General features: G+C 41.9%; 1 protein-coding gene across 4 annotated transcripts in view; it reads right to left on the bottom strand.

Annotated features, from left to right (window-relative positions):
• Window positions 1-22,622, bottom strand: part of mtcl2 (microtubule crosslinking factor 2) — a 105,572-nt gene that overhangs the window by 18,604 nt on the left and 64,346 nt on the right. For 3 of the 4 annotated variants that reach the window (XM_080204792.1, XM_080204793.1, XM_080204794.1), the window contains one exon: window positions 2,818-3,069. The exons of the other annotated variant lie outside the window; for it this stretch is intronic. In XM_080204792.1, coding sequence (XP_080060918.1) covers window positions 2,818-3,069 — 252 coding nt within the window. The remainder of the gene's footprint in view (window positions 1-2,817; window positions 3,070-22,622) is intronic. 4 annotated transcript variants of the gene reach the window in all.

Raw genomic sequence — 22,622 nt, 5'->3', positions numbered from 1 at the left:
GTTCGCAGTATAGCTTCTAGTGCCTGACAATAATTATAATGCTCTAAATTTCAAATGTGGATGAGCCTCCATTGTGCTCTGTCAACCACTCCTATTTGCAATCAAATATTAGGATTATTGCCAATAAAAACTCTGTCTAATGTGGTGCCACTTACAATTTAAGCATTCTCATCCTATCCAAGCCGCCATTTCCCCACAAAACTGTGAGCACAGAGAACCAAAATAGCTCTTAATGGTCCTAAAAAGAGTGAATACATTCTTGGGTAGAATTTATAAACTAAGTGCTCTCCACTCAGGGCTTCATACCATGGCAGTGTTTTCTGGAAGCAAGTACATCCCACATGATTTTTTATTCATTGTTTGCAAATTGTGCATCCCACATTGACCTTCATAACAATTCCTGATACATGTTCCCTTTCTGTGAGGCTCTGTGTGGGGAACACTCATTCATTCGAAAAGTTTACCAAAATAACAACTGTTACTGTGAATTAGAAATGGATTTACTTTTTAAAAAAATCCTTAGAAGAAATGATAATTGTGGGCGGCACAGTGGTTAACACTGCTGCCTCACAGTTCCAGGGACATGGGTTTGACTCCCGGCTCGGATCATAGTCAGTGTAGAGTTTGCACGTTCTCCCTATGTTTGCATGGGTTTCCTCCAGGTGCTCCGGTTTCCTCCCGCAGTCCAAAGATGTGCAAGTAAGGTGGATTGGCCATGCTAAATTGCCCATTAGGGTCCCAGGATGCGTAGGTTAGAGGGATTAGTGGGTTAAATATCTGGGGTTATGGAGATAGGGCTTAAGTGGGTTTATTGTCTGTGCAGACTCGATGGGCCAAATAGCCTTCTTCTGCTCTGTAGGGATTCTATGAAAAGCAACTAAATTAACTGCAAAGAATCGGCAGTTTTGGATATTATGTTTATGTGCCTGTAAGACTACTATCGTGGGAGATGAATTAATGAACTTTTCTGTGAGATGGAAGTAAGGTTATCAGAATAAATACACAGATTTTAGATCAAATGTCATATGGAACACGACATGAATGAATTCTGTGAATACAACTGGCCACTGTTGAATGACCGGAATTATAATGCCACTTTAAACTTCCAGCTATTTTACTACAGGGAGACAATTTACAAAGCCTTATTTTCCAGAAAGTCTAATTTGTCACAGGAGCGTATACAAGTAGAGCTAGGCTCATGATACACAGTGCACATGATAAAGGAAATGAGCTTGGGGCACTGAATGATCTTTTATTCATTCCATTTTTATTATGTTTCTCTAAAGAAATATGGATACAGTAATGCTGAGTGGGTTCCATTTGAAGGATTATACTAATCCAGTGAATTAAATATAGATGAAACCACCAACGCTTCTGTTGATACCTTAAAAGCTGAACCTGGAGCAGGTCAGCACTAACGGCATCAGTCCCAATAGGAGAGAGAGATTTTACTTTTAACGAAAGGATTTCTCACTTAAGTAGTTTGTTGCTATGGAAAAGATTTAATCTTGTAAATCCCTGGTGTTGGATTGTGATGGTGATGTCACAAACTAAGTTATGAGGTTCCAGAGCACAGCCTTGCACTCATAATGCACAATAGCTAGGCTGCACGGAAATACATTTTTCCACAGGAGACAAAGCTTGGGAGTTAAGGGGTGATCTTGACCAGACTTTCTTTGCCTTTAACTTCTATCATGACCTACTGAAATGGGAGCTGGTCATCTGCCCACCCACTCAACAAAAAATAAACAAAAAGGATCAAAACAAAACACTGCATTTTTTGAAAGCAATACAAAAGTAATGGCAACATTACAGCATTCGCTGTAATGACATTAAGCAAGTTAAAAGAAGTGGGTGTCTTTAAATGGTGACAATAAAAAGTGTTATGCATATCTGACATTGATGCTAATAGTTGTAATACTGGGGCAATTGCTGAATACTGGCTGCAAAAATCCCAGGAGTTGTTGGAGTTTGCAGGGTCAGCAAAAGGGCATCCCCAATGTGCATACGGCAGGAGGTCATATCACCATTACTCATTTGCTCCATGCACCCAGCAGATCTGGCATCTGCCCTCCATTACAGGGAAGTTGCCAGGTTTCACTATAGAGCCTGGCCAGCTCACCTGTAGGCCCCTGTCTAAGGGGAAACAATCAATTTCTGTTTCACCAGAATTTCCTTTCTTTGAAGGTCCAGGATGCTTATCCAGCTGAGCTGAATAGATGCACCCTATCTCAAACAGTAACCCACAACATAAACTGGGTCCTGACGGAGGCCGTGACATTGGAATTCCTGGTATAGGGAATTCACGTTCTTTGTGCTACTCTCTCTCGTCCAGCATGATACAGAGATCAACACAGCCGCCTCATAGGGACCCTGGTTCATTCCAGCATTGGGTGACCGTCTGTGCGGAGTTTGCACATTCTCCAGGTGCTCCAGTTTCCCCTCAACAGTCCAAAGATGTGCAGGTTAGGTTGGTTGGCCTTGCCCCTTAGAGAGATTAGTAGGGATAAATACATGGCGTTACAGGGATAGGGCCTGGATTACCAGTGCAGGCTTGATGGGCCAAATGGCCTCCTTCTGCACTGTAGGAATTCTATGAATGATTCTAATTCTATTCTATAGCCAACATTTGTCTTTTAAAGGGGAGGTACTTTCCCCGCACGTGTCAGAAAATCCAGAAACCTTGCAGGGGGCAGGGTGGGGGGGGGGGGGGGGGGTTGGTGGTGGTGTTGGGTACTCACGTGCACTCGTACGATGACAGATTTAGAAACAAAATAAAAATGTTCAGGATATATTGAGAGGTTGTTTTGCATGTACCTGATTGATCTTGTGCTGCATTTCCTTCAAACGCTGCTCGCTGTGGTTCCGCTCAGTGTTAAATCGGTCCAGTAACTCTAATTTCTCCTGACTCCAGTTCTTTTCACTGATTTGAAGCTGCTGTGTTAGATCCATAACTGCACTGTAGGACTCTGCGAGGAGCTGCTGATGTTCTTCCCGCTCCCATTTCAAAGCCGTCTTCAGATCACCTGGAGATTTCTCAGAGGTCATTTTGCCAGCCTTACCTTCCAGCTGTTGTGGGAAATCAGTATCTTAGTTTGAATTTCCAGCAAGTTTCATAATTTATTTTTATTCACGGGTTGCCGAGAAAGCTGGCATTTACTGCCCACCACTCATTTGTTCAACTGATGACCTTTGAGGCCACTTAACAGTCAACCACATTTCTTTGGGTTGGGTCAAATAAAGCATGGTCTAGGAGAGGAGAGCAGGTTTCCTTCCTACTGTTGATACTAGCCTTTTAAATACAATTAAATAACTCTGGAGTTAACTACTTAGTGTTGGGATTCAAATTTATGTCTCCAGATCATTATCAAGGCCTCTGGATTACTAGTCCAGAAACATACTGCACCTACTGGGAGTCTTCTAGCCTAATTCTGAATGTTAATAATGCAACTGCAATTTTTGTAGCTTGATAAAAAAACAGTCATCTTGAGCTCAAGTTTATTTCTTCTATAAGGAGAGAAAAGAGCTGACATTTCAAGTCCAGATGACCCTTTTATCAAAGATCATCTGGACTCGAAACATCAGCTCTTTTCTCTCCTTATAGATGCTGCCAGACCTGCTGAGATTTTCCAGCATTCTCTCTTTCGGTTGCACATTTCTTCTCCTGTACTTCTGGCACTTGTGAAAAATATATCTTAAAAAGTACTTTTTTTTTTACTGTTAATATTCATGAAATGACTTCAGGGCTCAGATAAAAATGGAAGTATAAATAACAGTTCAAATACAACTAAAGGGGAGAGCACAGTAACAGTCGTAAACTTTGTTTTAGTTTTTTTTTTGTACAGGGAAAACTAGAAGATGGAAAGGAATTAAAGCGAGCTGAAACAAGCGGGCAAACCATTTCACCAGAACGGGGAGTCAGGGTGTGTGGCCCAGCTAAGTATTCTTTATATAAATCCAAAGAGAACAAATTGAACAAGCTCTAGGGACAAATACAAACTTGGAGAGTAGCCATTATGAAGACATAACTATAAGACAGGAAAGGTGCAGGCTTGATGCACTAAGTGATCTCTTTCTGCACTTGGATTCTATGAATGTATAACAGGGTTACAAGTCTTTAGAAATAAAGATAATAAAAATAGTAGAGTGAGAAGAGTAGCCTTAGCGGTTAAGGATTAACATTTTTCAATAAGAGAGGATATAACAAGAGATAAATGGGTAGTGGAAGCTTAATTAAGAAATGAATTTAAGGTTATTGAGGGAAATGTCTACAGCTTCCTAATAGCAATTCTGAAGGGGTAGATGCAGAGATTAGTCAAGCAGGTAGCAATGGTAGAATGATTTTAATCGGGGAATTTAACTTGCATAAGGACTACCCTAAGCTGACTAGCACATTAGAAAGGCAGTGATATTTCCCGAGAGTGTCCAGGATTGTTTTGAGTATGCATGTCCAAGAACCAACAAAGGGAGAATGCCTTATTACCTAACCAATATGTGGAAAATTGCCCAGATACATCCATTCCACAAACAGCAAGACAAATCCAACCTGACCAACCACCACCCCATCAGCCTCCTCTCAATCTTCTGAAAATTGACGGGAAGGCGTCACTGAAAGTAATGCTCAGTTTGCTCACTGATGCTCCCCAGGACCAGACAGTTTCCATCCCAGCATTTTAAAGGAAGTAGATAAGAATCTGGCTAAATTCCCTTAATTCAGGAACTATTTTTTTAATTGAAAAACTGTGAATATTATTCTGCTATTTAAAGGTGGAAGACGGAAACTAGAGAATTCTAGTTATTTGAACAAATATGTCAGCGATTACAAGAGTTTACAATTAAAGATAGAGTAACTGAATACCTTAAATTGTCAGGTAATCGGGGAGGTAAAGGGTAGGTCATGCCTATAAATTTGAACTTTTGAAGAGGTGATTCAAGGAGTGGAAAAGAGGAATTTTAAGAAGTTATTTCATGAGGTGTAGGCTTTGCAGACTATGCCAACATTTATTGCCCATTCCTAATTGCCCAAGATAGACAATAGTGAGCTGCCTTCTTGAATCATTGCAGTCCATGTGGTGTAGGTACATGTAGAGCTGTTAGATAGGGAGCTCCAAGATTTTGATCTGGCGACTGTGAAGGATATGGTTCCAAACCCGGTTGGTGTGTGGCTTGGAGAGGAACTCGCAGCTGATAGTGCTCCAATGTGTCTGCTGTCCTTGTTCTTGTAGGTGGGAAGGCTCCTTCTAAGTGAAGAAGCCTTGGTGAGTTGCTGCAGTACATCTTGTGGATGGTACACACTGCTGCCACTGCAAATTAGTGATGAAGGAAGTGAACGTTTAAAGCGGTGGATGGAGTATCAATTAAGCATGTTTCGTTGCTTTGGATGGTGTCAAGCTTCTTGAGTGGTCTTGGAGCTGCACTCATCCAGGGAGGTGGACAGTATTCCATCGCACTCCTGATTAGTGTTTTGTAGGTAGCGGACTGGCTTTGGAGGGTCAGGTGAGTTATGCTCTGCTGGATTCCTAATCTCTGACCTGCTCTTGTAGCCACAGTATTCATATGGCTGCTCCAGTTCAGTTTCTGGTCAATGGTTAATAATGGGGGATTCAATAATGGCAATGCCATTTAATGTCAAGAGGAAATGGATTGTTCTTTGTTGGAGATAGTCATTACCTGGAATCTGTGTGGCATGAATGTTACTTGCTACTTATCAGCCCAAGCCTGAATGTTGCCCAAGTTTTGTTGCATATGACATGGACCGCTTCAGTATCTGAGGAGTTGCAAATGGTGCTGAACATTGTGCAATCATCATCAAGCTTCCCCATTTCAGACCTTATGGTGGAAGGAAAACCACTGATGAAGCAGCTGAAGGTGGCTGAACCTAGGACACTATCCCTGGGACTGAGGAACTCCTGCAGTGATGTCCTGGGACTGAAATTATCGACCTCCAACAACCACAACCGTCCTGTGCTAGGTAAGGCTCCAACCAGGTGAGAATTTCCCCTTCAATTCTCACTGACTCGTTTTGCTAGGGCTCTTTGATGTCATCCTCAGTCATATGTTGCCTTGATATCAAGGTCGGTCACTCACAGCTCACCTCTGGTGCTCAGCTCTTTTGTCTACATTTGGTCAAAGGGTGTAATGAGGTCAGGAGCTGAGTGGCTCTGACGTAACCCAAACTAAGCATACGTGAGTAGTTACTGTTAAGTAAGTGCTGCTTGATGACACTATTGATGATGCTTTCCATGACTTCAGTGATGAACAAGAATATGCTAATGGAGTGGTGATTGGCTGGCCTATTGTGGGGAGGGCCCAACAGGGCAATTTTCTGCATTGTCAGGTCAAATCCAGTGTTGTAGCTGTACTAAAACAGCTTTGCTGGGGGCGTGGCAGAGCATAGGTCTAATCCATTGGTTGCAAGATCACTCTCCGTCTGCTGCATACTGCTTTCACAGTCTGGCATGCAAGTAATCATTTGTTGTAGCTTCATCAGGTGGTCACCTCAATTTTAGGTATGCCTGGTGCTGCTCCTGACATGCCCTCCTGCACTCTTCATTGATGTGGATATGCCAGTGTTGGACTGGGGTAAACACAGTAAAACATCTGACAACACCAGGTTTAAGTCCAACTGATTTATTTGATAGTAAACTCACAAGCTTGAGGTTAAGCTCTTCTTCAGGTGAATGGAGAGTTCTCCATTCACCTGAAGAGCTTAACCTCAAATGCTTTTGAGTTTACTCTTCATTGAACCAGGGATGATCCCCTGGCTTGATGGTAATGGTAGAGTGAGGGACATGCTAGACCACGACGCTACAGACTGTGGTTTTGTACAATTCTGCTGCTACTGATGGCTCACAGTTGTTGGATTTGTTCGCAATCTATTCCACTCAGCATAGCAGCAATGTCACCCAACATGATGGAGGATATCCTCAATGTGAAGGTGGAACCTTTGTCTCCACAAGGACTGTACAGTTCTCCTAAAATTGTCCAAGACAAATGCATCTGTGACAGGTAATTTGGTGAGAATGAGGTGAAGCAGGCTTTCCCCTCTTGCTGGATCCCTCACCACCTGCCACTCTAACAGCTATGTCCTTTGTAATTTGGGCAGCTTGGTCAGTGGTGGTGCCACTCATCTACTCCTGTTGATGGATATTGAACTCCCCTCAGTCAGTGTACATTTTGTGTCCTTGCCACCCACAGTGCTTCAACGTGGAGGAATACTGATTCATCAGCTGAGGGGTGCTGATGAATCTGAATGTACGTTATTTGCATGGACTTCTGCAAAGCATTTGTTAAAAGCAAAGATACTCAGGGGGGTGGTGCTGACTTGATGGAATAATTGGCCTCCTCCTGCACTGTAGGGATTCTATAAAAATATTTAATCATAAACTGATAGCTAATGTTGAAGCTGGTGCAATTGCAGACCTGGATCAGAAATGGGCTGAGCTAGGAGACAGAAAGTAGGGATAATGAGTATGGTACCTCAATTGGCAGGTGTGACTAATAGCGCCTTGCAAGGACCTGTAGTGAGGCCTTAATTATTCACCATATTTACTAACAATTTAGATGATGGAATAAAAAATCATTAGCGAACTAGCATACAAGGGATGGATGTTGTGCTGCAGTCGTGGCCGTCACACCTTAGGGAAGACATATTAGCCATTGAGGGAAGACAGCACAGATTTATTAGAATGATAGGTAGATTCCACAGGTTAAATTATGAAGAGAGATATGCACAAACTAGGGCTATATTCACCGAAATTTGGAAGGTTAACAACTCGATCAAACTTTTAAAGTAAAATGTTTGCTATCTGGCATGCTGTGGGAATCAGTGTTGCCGATTAATTAGTAAAGCTGATTAAATGCTGTGGAATCAGCCTAGTCAAAGCTGTGTTAAAAATCAAAATGTCGCTAGATTTGCAGTTCAGAATACTGACTGCATGAAACCACAGAGGGATCTGAACCTGGGGAGAACTTTATCAAGATGATCTTTCTCAATTGTGTGTTAAATACACGAGAAAGTACCACTCTGGCACTCAATCGCTGGAATTCTACCACTCCGTGGCCGTGGGAATTGGAGCGGGCGAGGGGAGGACAATGGGGAGGTCCGTTGACCTCCGGCAGGATTTTCCAGTCTCAGGTTGAGTGAGGCCGTAAAATTCTGCCCAATGTTCCCCACTCCCTGAACTCCACTGTTAATCACTGTTGTTTCAGCAATACATTTAATGTAATACATTTCCAAATTCTGCCTCAGACCTCTCCTGTTTTTAAAATCCTCCTGAAAAATCATCTTCCTAGCCATTCGTTCAGCCCACAACTGTATTGTTATTTAACTCTGTTCCTCTTCTGCCTGGTGTCACCTTTCTGCAAAGCACTCTGAGACTATGTTTACCATGTATGGAGCAAGGGCTACCAGCATCTCTACCAGAAGCTTGGCATGCTATGCAAGGATGTCCCGACAGCACATGTACATTTTATGGTTCTGGATGACTTTCTGGTAGCTTTTGGTTGATAAAGTGACAATTTGCATTAGGGAGAATATCAGAAATTCTGGTTAATATAGCATTCTAGTTGGTACAATGCCAAGGAATACAAAGTTTAGACAGATTGTATCTACTATTTCTGTTCTCGGCGGTTGAGTGTGTAGCACTAAGGCGAAGGGTAAGTCTAAAAATTGCAGCCAGATCTTTCAGAGATGAAACGTGAAAACAGGTGTACACATGAAAGATGGTAGAATTTTGAACTTCTTCTGTAAAAGGCAATCAACAGTTGCTAATTTGAAATGAGACTGGTGGATTTTCATTATCCAAAGAGTAATGGGACAAAGGTGGATAGGTGTAATTAAAATGCAGAATACCTGTGATTATAATAAATGGTGCAATATATTTACAGACTCAGTGACCTACTCTTGTTCCTATCTTCAAATAGCAATACCCCCCAATTGCAAATTATGATTTTCAAATGGGGCAGGGAGTTAGGGGCTGTTTTTCACTCAAAAGTTCTAAGTAAAACTTTAAATGATGTACCTCCCTTCAGTGGCTAATTATGTTCTATTCCTCAGACTTAACTTCTGAGCTCTACATATTAGTCCTAAGAGATTGAATGATGAATATGTTTCTAACCACTAATAAGGATTTAGTCATGTCTTGGCAACTTAGTATGATTTATATTCTTCTGTCTCAGGCTCTTACAATAACACTTTTTGAACACCTGGAGATGTTTAAGTTCCACATTTGGAAGTACTAAATGCTGGAAAAGAATTATAAACCACAATATATTGGTGGCTTTGCATTACTATGGATAAATGTGTCACTTTAGACTCAAACTGTTTTGGAGGGGAGAGCAGAAGGCGAAAACAAATCGATACTATCACAACGATTCTGAGAATAGAAAAAATTCTATGAAAATGGAGACGCAATGTTATGTTACTTGAAGGAGATCTTGCAACATTTGCACTGTTTCATATGACATGAGGGTTAGGATTAATGAGAGTAAAACTAGATTTTGCAAGACTAAAATTACTGCAATTAACATTAGAAGCCAAACAAGAAAATGTGCTCGATAAGCATAACCTTGCATTTCCACTCTGATGGGAAATATATACTTTTTTCCTTTGCCAGAATTGTTATGGTGGATGAATTCCCACTAACTATCCATCCCCCAACATAATTGGTGTTCACTCCAATATGAAATGAAAAAGGGAATATATTGTGTTCACAATGATGTAGTTAAATAGCACTTAGTTGTCATGGTAGCTGAATCTGAGAAATCCTAGATTATTTCATCTTCTGACAATTGTATTCTACCATTAGCTGCTATTAAGGTACACTACAGAGGGAAAAGAAAAGAGTAAAATGGGGAAATAAGAGTCTTGGTCTGAATTGACCTTGTATACTTTAAAATGGAACACCAGTTAAACAGAGCAATAAGATACTGGACCAAACTGTTTTTTTTTCCCTTCTAGGTGCACCCAGATTTTTCTGTTGAAATAATGGTGAGACTAATGTTAGAATTATTTATACACAAAAGTTACAGGAACTTCAGAAGAATAAATGCACATTTATCCTAGATCTGCAAAAGTTGCTGACCGAGTTATGCTGCTCTTCCATTAGCTTTGTGAAAACAACCTTTTGCTGCCTGCTTCATCATTCAAAAGCTTTGTACGGTGTGAAGCTAGCTGCTGTATTTGTGTGGTAGGTGTCAACTAAACTCTCAGACTGAGTTTGTCGATTTTAAATCACAGCACCCTGTAAATGTTGTGATGAGTTTTAACTACTGACAACCTCTTAGGCATTGAAATTGAATTATTATAATACGGAGTCTCATTTCTTCAGGTTTTAATTGTTAAGACATTTTCAAAATGTAAAACTTTTATTAAACTTGCCCTGTTAGCCTTTTTTTTCAGTTCTCTCTCAATCCAATCTCTCTTGCCCTCACTTCATTGCTCTTTCTGTACCTGATTTGACATTGAATTCACCCACTCCACGCTTCCTTCCAAGTCCGTGTGCTGTTAATTTCACAATCCTGCAATCTGATTGATTTGATTTATTACTGTCACATGTATCAGGGTACAGAGGAAAGTATTATTCCTTGCACGTTATACTGATAAAACATGCCCTTCATAAAGTATGTAGGGGAGAAAGAAAGGAGAGGGTGCAGAATATTGTGCTGGAGTTACTTTGATTTAATTTATTGTCATGTGCATTGGTATATAGTGAAAATTATTGTTCCTTGCGCTCTATACAGACAAAACATATCTTTCATAGAGTATGGAGGGGAGAAGGAAAAGATAGGGTGCAGAATATAGTGTTGCAGTTCCACATAGAGCGAAAAGAAAGATCAGCTTAATATATGATAGGACTATTCAAAAGTCTGATGGCAGCAGGGGAGAAGCTGTTCTTGAGTTAAGTTTAGTTAAGAACACTGGTCAAGTACACTTGCTTGCTTTGTTCACTCAGGTCCCAGGTAAGTTTTTGCTTCATTGTGATGTTATCTTTTTGTACTTTCAGCAACTTTCCAGGAATAAAAATTCAAAATCCAATCATGCAAAGGCACTGCAGACATCGTTAGATGCCATGCACTCACAAATTACGCTGCATAACTTCTGAACTGGTGTCTCCAGCACAGACAGAGGCGGCATAGCACAGTGGTTAGCACTGCTGCCTCACAGCACTAGGGACTCAGGTTCAACTCCTGGCTTGGGTCACTGTCTGTGCGGAATCTGCACGTTCTCCCCGTGTCTGTGTGGATTTCCTCCACATGCTCTGATTTCCACCCAATATACGAAAGACATGCTAGTTAGGCACATTGGCCATGCTAAATTCTCCTTCAGTGCACCCGACCAGGATGCTAGAGTGTGGCGACCAGGAAAGCTTCACTGCAGTGTTAATGCAAGCCTATTTGTGACAAATAAACAAACTTTACTTTTAGACAGAGCTTTGCTGGATGGCCACAGCAATTGAAATGAGGGCTGGGTAAACTGCTATTTAAATGCAAAGCTTTTTTCCCTTTTATTTTTCTATTCAATACTAACTGAAAATTCACAAATATCAATGCGTTTCTGTGAAAATATGAATATGATCTCTCTTTAGAGGGTTATTTCTCATGAGAAGGGTCATGAGACAATACATGGATTACACATTTCCATCTGAATCATAGCATTTTCATTCCCGGGGGCAAACATGCAGCTGTGTCCTGAGGTCAGTCTGATAAAGGAAACTGTGGTTTACTGAGCTGAAGGGTTGTAATGGTATGGCTCAGTTACATCAGCCACATCTGCGTGTCAGAGTGTTCAGCAGCTCAGATATTAGAAAGAAAAAAAGGAGGGGGAGGCAATTCCATGAATTGAGCTGCCAAAAATCAGTGATCCCCTTAAAATCAACTATTTGGTTAGATGTGCAAAAGCTTTGGAATTTTAGATTTGAATTTGGATCCTGAACACAGACTGATTGTTGCCACAGGTACTGCAATCAACAATTGTCAAGACCGCTCGTACTGTTAAAGTTATTTAAGTTGTTCCATCATTCTACAGCAAGTTGCTGCAAAATTGTGATGGTCTGAGAAAGATGGGGCCAGATCCTTCTCTCTAATGAATGAAGGGGCCAATGGTGCTCACCAACATTGGTACACACATGATACAGCAACTTCACTCGGGGGACTGATGCACAGTTCATCGTGAATGTCCAAAAGTACCACTACTTCACCACTGGCAACAGGAAAAGGTTATCTCACTGCTTGCCTCACAATTGAAATGCTTTGAATGATGAGAAGTTACTGCATTTCTGTGATTTTGGACTCACCGCAGAAAGTGAAAACCTGACATTTCAAGTCTAAGCTTCCTAATGATGTGATGACTGTTAATAACTAGCACTAACCTGCCTGACACTCACAAATTAATTAGTACAGGGATGGATTCTGACTTTATGAGGTGGAGATTTTTAAAACGTTAAACTTAAAACGTGACATTTTAAAAAAAAACTTCTCCTTTGTCTTTGTTTTTCATTCCCGGAATCCAATTTTTTTCCTCTTTTCATTTCTCTTTGTCTCTGGTCGAACATTGAATTCGCCCACTCATCTACACCACAATCTTTCGATTTGATTGCTTAAGGAGATAAGCAGCTCCTCTCGCTGCACCATTATCCGCTCAAATTTTCTGGAATTTGTCACGCAAAAATGTAAAAAACTGAAATTTGTAAGGGCAAGTCTAATAGCAGATATCATTACATTTGCTTTGACAGTATAATCTGGGCCATGGAATCAGTATGTTATTGTCACTGTCAGTAAGTGCAGTCCTGAGTTTTGATGAAAGGATATGAACCTGAAAAATTAACACCGTTAGTCTCTTCACAAATGGTTTCTGAGCTGCTTCGAGTATTTCCAGCATTGTCTGTTCTTATTTTTGATTTCCAACATCCACAGTATTTCACACTCATTTAAAGCTTGGTCTGCTAAACGGGGCCAATGGAGCTACCAGAGCAAAATATTCTCACGAATCACGTGTCACACATTTAATTGAGTTTTTTGAAGGAGTGACCAAGGTGGTAGATGAGGGCAGTGCAGTTGACGTTGTCTACATGGACTTTAGCAAGACTTTTGACAAGGTAACGCGTGATACCTTGTTGCATAAAGTTAAATCACATGGGATCCAGGGTCAGGTAGCCAATTGGATACAAAATTGGCTTGACAACAGAAGACAGAGGGTGGTTGTAGAGGATTGTTTTTCAAACTGGAGGCCTACGACCAGCGGTGCCTCAGATCACTGCTGGGTCCACTGTTATTTGTCATTTATATTAATGATTTGGCTGAGAATTTAGGAGACATGGTCAGTAAGCTTGAAGATGACACCAAGATTGGTGGCATAGTGGACAGTGAAGGTTATTTAGGATTGCAGTAGGATCTTGATTAATTGGGCTAGTGGGCTGATGAATGGCAGATGAGTTTAATTTAGATAAATGCAAGGTAATGCATTTTTGTCAATCGAAACAGGGCAGGACTTACTCAGTTAATGGTAGGGCATTGGGGAGAGTTATAGAACAAAGAGATCTAGGGGCACAGGTAGTAGCTCCTTGAAAGTGGAGTCACAGGTGGACAGAGTGGTGAAAAAAGCATTTGGCATGCTTGGTTTCATTGGTCAGAATACTGAATATAGATGTTGGGATGTCTTGTTGAAGTTGTACAAGACATTGGTAAGGGCACACTTGGAATACTGTGTATAGTTCTGGTCACCCTATTATAGAAAGGATATTATTAAACTAGAAAGAGTGCAGAAAAGATCTACTAGGATGCTGCAGGGACTTGATAGTTTGAGTTATAAGGAGAGGCTGGACAGACTGGACATTTTTCCCGAGCGTAGGAGACTTAGGGGTGATCTTATAGAGGTCTATAAAATAATGAGGGGCACAGATCAGTTAGATAGTCAACATCTTTTCCCAAAGGTAGGGGAGTGTAAAACTAGAGGGTAGAGGTTGAAGGTGAGAGGGGGGAGATACAAAAGGGTCTAGAGGGGCATTTTTTTTCACTCAGAGGGTCTGAGTGTCTGGGACAAGCTGCCAGAAGTAATAGTAGAGGTGGGTACAATTTTGTCTTTTAAATAGCATTTAGACAGTTACATGGGTAAGAGGGATATGGGCCAAACGCAGGCAATTGGGACTAGCTTAATGGTAAAAACTTGGCAGCATGGACAAGTCGGGCTGAAGGGCCCATTTCCATGTTGTAAATCTCTGACTCTACAACTCTTATTTGCATTTGAAGACAATTACAAACGACTGAACAATTTAATTCAGAACTTTATGCAAATAAAAAACTGAGATTCTACTAAATATACTTTACCCTCAAAGCTACACTAACATTATCTCAGAACTGATTTAGTCATAGAAATTACTCTTTCCAAAATGAGTGAATGGTATTTAGTGGGGTGATATGACATTTCTCCTCTTGCTATTTTAACACAGATGATAATGACTTGTACATTTTAAGTAAATTAATGTTGTGCTAAAATGCACATTACATATTCCCCTCTCCAATAAAATCAGGGAAAATGGTTCCTTGGCCACAGATATTTGTAGAGTCATTGAAAGGAGTTAATGGCTTGCTGGGTGAATCTACATTAAAGGTTTATTTTTAAAACAAACTGAAATACTGATTCAGATTTCAAACATAGCCTCAAAATACAGAAAATTAAAAGCACAAAACACAAGAGCATGCAGATTATGTAACTGGACTACATTAGTGAGCAGTAGTGGTAAAAGGAAACATTGCTGATGGTGTCCTCATCGCAGCACCAGTGACCTCCCTTACGTTTGCTGTTATCTGTGGATTAGTTCTATAATTGAACTGTAAACAAATGCATAGCAGTTTGAGAAATTGGATTCAGTTTTAAATATTTGTAAATAGAACATGAGCAAAGGTGAAACCATCAGACAGCAGGCTAATTTAAACAATACTAACTTCTCCTTTCACCACCCATCTGTAAACTGAAAGGTGTTTTTGGCACATTTCCCTCTTTAGAAGTGGGGGCACATTGCCCAACCTCTCAGCTTTGGTATGATCCAATTTTTGCATTAATAACTCCACAGCAAACTTAAAGTAGGATGAACTCAAAAGATTAATTTATTTGCACACACTCAAAATGTGGGAAAAAATAGGGTTTGTGATGCCTCCCTCACATACAGGTAGTAAAGAGAGAGGGATAGAGAAAGAATAGATTTACAGTTCAGAAACCACAGGGAAATATGGTTTCACATGGGTTACAGAGTCCAGAATCAAAGTCCAGTCAGGTATTGCTACATAGAGGTCAGTGGGCTAAAACCCAATGCTGAATAATTTACTCTTCTGGTGGTGTTGATTCCACATGCTGAGAGTCATGCAGGGATGAATTGTCGATGATTTCCAGCACAGCAGTGTAGATGGAGCCACGTATTCCACCAGGGCAGAGCTCCTCGTCAGTGAGGCTGCTAGTTAGATGGTAAAGAGCAAGCTGAGTTCCGCAGTTCCGCAAGGCAATGTTATTTTTTCCACAAGCCAGAGGTCCATGTCAAATGACTTCCAGCTCTCCACCAGTTCTTTCAGAAAGGTTGCAAAATTCATTGCCTGAATCCCTAAGACTGTCAAGTCTCTGCTATTAGGAATTGACAGGCAGGTTGCGGGGCCTTTGTCCTAGTAGATGACCCATCTCCTTCTGGCAAGGTCTTTCTTGGTTTAATAATTTGCCATTCCTCAGGCTCTTTGACAATGTAGGGCATTTCCCTCACTACTTTTTCTCATGCTCTGGGACTACTCTGGTATCTGTGTAATTCTGAGATATTCTGAGAATCTTGGCTCTTCCTGGTCCTCTTTTAACTTCACTGTCTGGCTTCGACCTTATTACATTCAAGCAGCCCTCTTTCAATGGTTAAATTTTACCCATTTGGGCCCTTAAACATTCCCCAGCCTCTACATTCCTGCTGGCTGATGTTGGCCTCTTTTTGCTAGCTAACATTTTGGTGCCAGTCAAATTGTTTCCAAGGAAGAAAGAGGATCTTTAGTGACTTTACCCATTTCAACTTACAATAGGTTGGCATGGGGTTCTTGCAAACGTTCCAGAATTGCTGGCGATATGCCTCCAGGACTAACTGGTAAACACTTAGGGTGGCAGGCCTGGTGAGCTCATAATTCACGGACACATCAGGAGCCAACCCTCTTGGGCTCTTCCGGACAGCTGCCTTTGAATGATAGGGAGTGGGATAGCTTGATCTTGGATTTGGACATAGCTCAGCACAACATCGAGGGTCGAAGGGCCTGTACTGTGCTGTACTCTTCTATGCTTCTATAATTACAAAGGTCCAGATAATTGATGGTCATTTTAGCAGTCCTGCTTTCTCAAAAGGGAAAAAAAAAACCCATACCATTCTTTTCGAACCTGGGAATGAATGTAGCATACTTTGAGGGCCTCAGAGTGTGGGTCTGGGTTAGTGTGATAGGGATGCCATCAAGAGAGGGACATTTTCCCTTGCAGTTTTCAGTCGTTTGGTCTCTGTCTCTCTTTCCATTTCCAATTTTTGGAGCTGGGATTCTTCTCTCTCTCATGCCCTTGCTCTCTCTCTTTCTTTGATTTTCTTGAAATTCTTGCTGTATTCTGAGTTTTGAGAGTTCAGATTTGCCGAGGGGAGGATATTCAGAGTTGCAGTTGAACACTTTATCTACCTTCACTAAGATCCAAATGTTCTACCAACAAATAAATCAGTTTCCTTCACTTTACTGGGTAACGTTTGCTGTACCTTCCTAGCTGCAGCTTTCAGCTCATCTTGTGCTAAGGGATGCTAATATTCTGCCATTCAGATCTCTTTGCTTGGCTTGCATCCAGGCATCAAAAGTTGCCAGTTTCTTAGGGAAAAGGAATTTGCTGCACAAAGTTACTTGTGCTTTAGAATTTGATCCAATCACCGAGTTTTAATTTTTGATTTCCAGTCAGCTCTTTTATATCAGATTTGGCCTGTGTCCTATTTGGACTCCTGTCAAATTCAAATGGGTGTTCCTGGATTTCTGTTACAGGCAGGCGTGGGCTTAATTTAAGCAACCTTAATTTCTCCCCTTGCCACTCATCCATAACCAGAAAAGGTGTTTATGATTGGTTTCCTCTTTGTAAGTATTTGCAAACGCTTAAAAATTGGTGCGACCTAATTTTTTTTATTAATTGTCCTAAAATTAACTCAAGATGGAATAAACTCAAGGGGTTAATTTATTTCCACACACTCAAAACATGAAAAGAAGGCTTGCAACATCCTCCTTGTATTCAGATTGTAAAGAATGGGAATGAAAAAAGTAAAGATTTACAGCACAGAGAAAGCAAATATGGTTTCCTGCGGATTCCAAAATCCAGAATCAAAGTTCAATGAGATATTCCTTCACTGAGGTCAATGGGCTGAAAACCGCTGTGGGATAATTCACTTTTCTGGTGGCGTTGATTGCATATGATGAGGTAGCATGCAGAGATACATCATCTTGTACATGATAGTACCAAGCTTCCAGCAGACGCAATATAGATGGAATCCGGGTGTTCCACTGAATAGAGCTCAATGTCTGTGAGGCTACTAGTTAGATAGTATAGAACAGGCCGAGGTATGCAGTTCCGCAAGGTGATATTATTGATTCCACAAGCTGGAAGCCCACGTCACATGGCTATCATCATTGCACTCGGTTTTTGATCCGTCTTCTGGGTTCCAATGACTGTTAAGTGGTCTCAGCCGTTACAAATTGAAAGGACGGTTGCAGGACCTTGTCTTACAGATGGTCCATCTCCTTCTGCTTAACTGGAATTATTAATTGCAGATGGCTTTTGTTCAGCTCCCTTTGAAGTTGGGATGTAGAGTCTCCACAGGTGGACATTCGTGGCTCCTTCGAGATAACGAGGTGCACAGTTTTTCCAAAACTGCCAAGTAGCTTCTTTTCATAGAATCCCTACAGTGCAGAAGGAGGCCATCGAGCCTGCACTGACAACAATCCCACCCAGGCTCCATCCCCGGAACCCCATGTATTTACCTTGACCCTGTGGGGCAATTTAGCATGGCCAATCAACCTAAACCACACATCTTTGGAGGAAATCGGAGCACCCGGAGGAAATCTATGCAGACAAAGGGAAAATGTGTAAACTAGACAGTGACCTGAGTCTGGAATTGAACCCGGGTCCCTGGCACTGTGAGGCATCAGTGCTAACCAGTGCGCTGCCCCTACAACAATGTCTAAAGTGGGGCTTTAAAATCGCATTTTAATCAGTAATCTCTAAACTGTCTGTGCTTTATATGCTCTGTCTGAGGCCAGAACTCTCCATTCACCTGACGAAGAGGGTAACCCCTCGAAAGCTTGTGAGAATATTATCAAATAAATAGGTTGGACTAAAACCTGGTGTTGTCAGACTTTTTACTGTGTTTACACCAGTCCAACGCCGGCATACCCACATCATGGAGGTCTGTCACCAGTGGTGTGCCGCAGGGCTCAGTACTGGGACCTCTTCTCTTCGTAATATACATAAATGACTTGGAAGAGGGCGTACGTGGTGTGATCAGCAAGTTTGCAGATGACACCAAGATGGCAGGATTGGCGGATAGTGAGGAAAATTGTCAGGTGACACAGCAGGATATAGATAGGTTGGTATACTGGGCAGATAGATGGCACATGGAATTTAATCCTGACAAATGCAAGGTGATGCATTTTGGAAGGAATAATGCAGAGAGGAGTTACATGATAAAAGGTAGACCAATGAAGAGTATAGAAATGCAGAGGGACCTGGGAGTGCAAGTGCACAAGTCTCTGAAGGTGGCAACACAGGTGGAGAAGGTTGCAAAGAAAGCTTATGGAATGCTAGCCTTTATAGGAAGGGGTATAGAGTATAAAAGCTGTCGCCTAATGCTTCAGTTGTACAGAATGTTGGTTAGACCGCATTTGGAGTACTGCGTCCAGTTCTGGTCACCTTACTACCGGAAGGACGTGGTGACCCTGGAGAGAGTGCAGAGGAGGTTTACCAGGATGCTGCCTGGTATGGAAGGACTGGGTTATGAGGAAAGATTGGGTAAACTGGGGCTCTTCTCCTTAGAAAGACAGAGATTAAGGGGGGGATCTGATAGAGGTGTATAAAATAATGCAGGGAATAGATAGAGTCAACAGTGGCAGGCTTTTCCCTAGATTGGAGACAACTATCACGAGAGGTCATGAGCTAAGGGTGAGGGGGGAGAAGTATAATTTGGATACTAGAGGGAGGTTTTTCCACACAGAGGGTCGTGGGGGTATGGAATGCGCTACCAAGTAAGGTGGTGGAGGCAGGCACGCTGGACTTGTTTAAGGTTTACTTAGATAGGCACATGGCTGAAACAGGGATGGAGGGTTATAGAAGACGGTTTTAAAAAGGGTCAGAGCCTCGGGACGATACTGGAAATGTAATACTCAATGTTAATGTTTTGTCTCTTTTAATCACAGGTGTGTCAGTCCACCTTGTTGTCAAACGAGGGGCATGCACACGGTGGGTCGTGCGTGGGCTGCTCTTGGATGTTTCGAGAGTGGCCTAGTACTTCATGTCATTGTGTGTGCTTAAACCTGGACCAGCAGATGGGCATCACAACAGCTCAGTGACTATCACTGCTAGCTGTGCAGATACATGGATTTGGGCCTGTGTCTGTGGGAGTTTGCGCATTCTCCCTGTGGTTGCATGGGTTTCCTCCGGGTGCTCCGGTTTCCTCCCACACCCCAAAGATGTGCTCTTAGGCTGACTGGTGTACCAAATTGACCCTACACTATTCTCCCCTGAATCTGGCTACAATAGGGGTACCATTTGCATACACATGGGGCAAGGTAGGTGTAGGAAAATGCTTTGTTAAAATGGCAGCGTGGGCTCGTTGGGCCGAAGAGCCTGTTTCCCGTGCTGGGTTGTTCTTTGAAGGGTACGGAATGGAGATCCTGGCACCTTTATATCTCCTTTAGATTAACTGAGGCTGGGAAGGAAAGTGCTCTTCCCCAGGTTTGAGCTTGGTGTCTCTACCAATGCTAACCATACCTGTTCAAACATGAAGTACTATAATATGAAGTGTAATATTGGAATCACCTTGGGGGTAATTTTCCAAGTTTACACTGAAGCATAGGCACAGCATTGTCTCGCTGGCTCTGCGCATCAGGACACACAACGTTCAAAAAGCTACAAAGCAAATTTCCTGATTCTTCCACGCTGAACAACACACAAAGCACACTTTAACCATTAACAAAAATGAAATCTTACACAGATGCCAGAATTGTTTTAACAATCTAAAACTGTAAATGCAGCACCGTAAGTAAAACTGCTAATCAACATTCTATGCATGAAAATATGGACAAACCACCCCACGTTAAAAGAAACTAACAAGCTTTTCAAGATGATGAAGTAGTCCTGACCCTGAATGCACACCAGCAGAGATTCCAAAATATAGGGAATGCATTCCAATCGAGCAGCTTCACTCACTATTTCAGTTAATCTGGTTCGAACATATCACATAGATCTGATACCAACTGACCTCTACCTAACTTTACTACATCACCGTGTTACAAACTCTGACAGGCTTCAGTTGTGTCAACTCAGATCCACCAAACGTGGAAATGGCAGGGCTAGATTACTAATTACAAAATGCTTCAAAGTGAAAAAACAAACAACGTTATGATAATGTTAGGCTAAGCACTGTCAAATTAACAATTTAGGCTTTGGAATCAGGAACACAATTTCTAAATTTGAGAATGACAGGAAAATCAAGTGTGCTTGTCAACACTGAGGACTGCGAGATGACATTGATAAACTTGCAGCTTCATGCATATGGATCCCATGTCATGCTTGGGATGTGTGCCATCATACATTCAAATACCGCCATCTGCTCACTATAGCTTTGCTTTCATAAATATGCTTACGTAAGATGACACAGAATATACCAAACAGAAATAGGCCATGTGGTCTAACCCGTGCTAATTATATCAATTGAAATTAAATATTGGTCGAAGGCATTGATTAGACAATTAACTGAGTACATATAAAGAGACATCATTATTAGGTCCAGGAAGCAGGGGATGGAGGGGGTTGTCTGGCCTGACAATTTGCATTCTACTGTGGCTATATTTGCAACTGGTTATCCCTGGAGAGAGAACATGCAGTATCCGCAGGCACCACTGAGGCCTTTCGTGCCCAGTGGGCATCATGGGGATTGGGGTGTTTAATCATGCCCTTTAGTCACATTTTGGTTTAACATTTTAAGTTTCCTTTGTGATTTGCTTTTGTCTGATCCCTTTAAGGAGCTACTCCTTTAATTTGTCCCTCAGTTTGTTAATGGTTACTCAATAGAGTATAAAGAGACACTATAAACAGACCCAGGCAACAGACGGTGGAGAAGGTCATCCAACTGACTGACTGCACACCTCTGCGGCTACGTTTGCGACTGGGTGGCTCTGGAGAAGGAGCATGCGGTGTCCACTTGTACACTTGAAACCTTCCATGACTGGTGAGTACTGCAGGGGCTGAAGTATATCATCATCATTCCTCGCACCCCCACCCCCCAGGAACACCGCTTTAATTTAAGTGACCTTTTAAAGTTTTGATTTAGTTACAGTGCCCCACGAGGGCACTGTCACCCACTTGGTAGTTTTTTTTTCAGTACGGTTGTTTAAAAAGAGCATATGTAGGGACACCATCTGTCTGAACTGACCCCCCTTTGGGATGGAATTTCACACTGGTCCCAAATCCCCCTCGGAAAGTTGGCACCATGATTTCAGCCATCTTGCTGAAAGCCCCCCCTCCCCTAACACCACCAGATCTTCTTGCACAATGGCACATATCTCTGCAACCAGCCTTCATCTACATTGGTATTCTGTCATGTTCAGACATGAATCTTGGGGTTGATATACTCTTATCTTGGGCTAATATCTTACAGTCTTCCTCACTGCCTCTAACTCCTGCCCTTGTCCCCTATCTCTGGCTGCATCTTGCTCCTGCTCATGTGCCTCTTTGACCTGTATATGGAATGGTATCATCTCCCTTTCCAGATTGTTTGGCACACTGTGTGCTCATCCCTTTATCTGGCACATCAGCCTTCCTCGTACCTGGATGCCAAAGTCAGGAGGGCCAATGAGATATGGCTTTCTAAGGTCATAGGAGGCCCGTTCCTCCAATTTCCTTGGATATCAGCCACACACCTGCATTGATGCTAGTGGGCTTTTAAAATTTTTTTTGGAAAGTGCAAAAAATGAATGTGCAGAGGTCATAAATTAGCAGAAGGTCTTTGGGAAAGGGCAAAAAAATTTAAGTTCAAATACAGATGCGTAGCTGATACACAAGGGAGTTGTTGAGGGTGGTCACATGATGAAAATTGCTTCTGGTTGTAGTCAGCTGCACGTCTGAATGTCCTGCTAGTTACTTAAAATGCAGATGCATGGAAATAATCCAAGCCTTCCCCACTGGTGAAAAGAGCCCGTGATGGATATGGGGGCAGAACATTCAGATCCATGGCAACATTCTGGATAAGGCAGAGTCTCTACAAATCCCTAAAAACCCAGGACCAGTGATGTGTGTTGCTACTTGTGGGGAAGAACAAAACTGAAGGCAATATAAAACAGTCACTGAGAAATCAATTAAGGAATTCAGAGTGGTG

Source organism: Carcharhinus amblyrhynchos, chromosome 16 (assembly GCF_965287045.1).
Source record: "Carcharhinus amblyrhynchos chromosome 16, sCarAmb.v2.hapA, whole genome shotgun sequence".
Lineage (NCBI taxonomy): Eukaryota > Metazoa > Chordata > Chondrichthyes > Carcharhiniformes > Carcharhinidae > Carcharhinus > Carcharhinus amblyrhynchos.
Note: the sequence above shows the minus strand (reverse complement) of the source record. Positions and strands in the feature narration are given on the sequence as shown.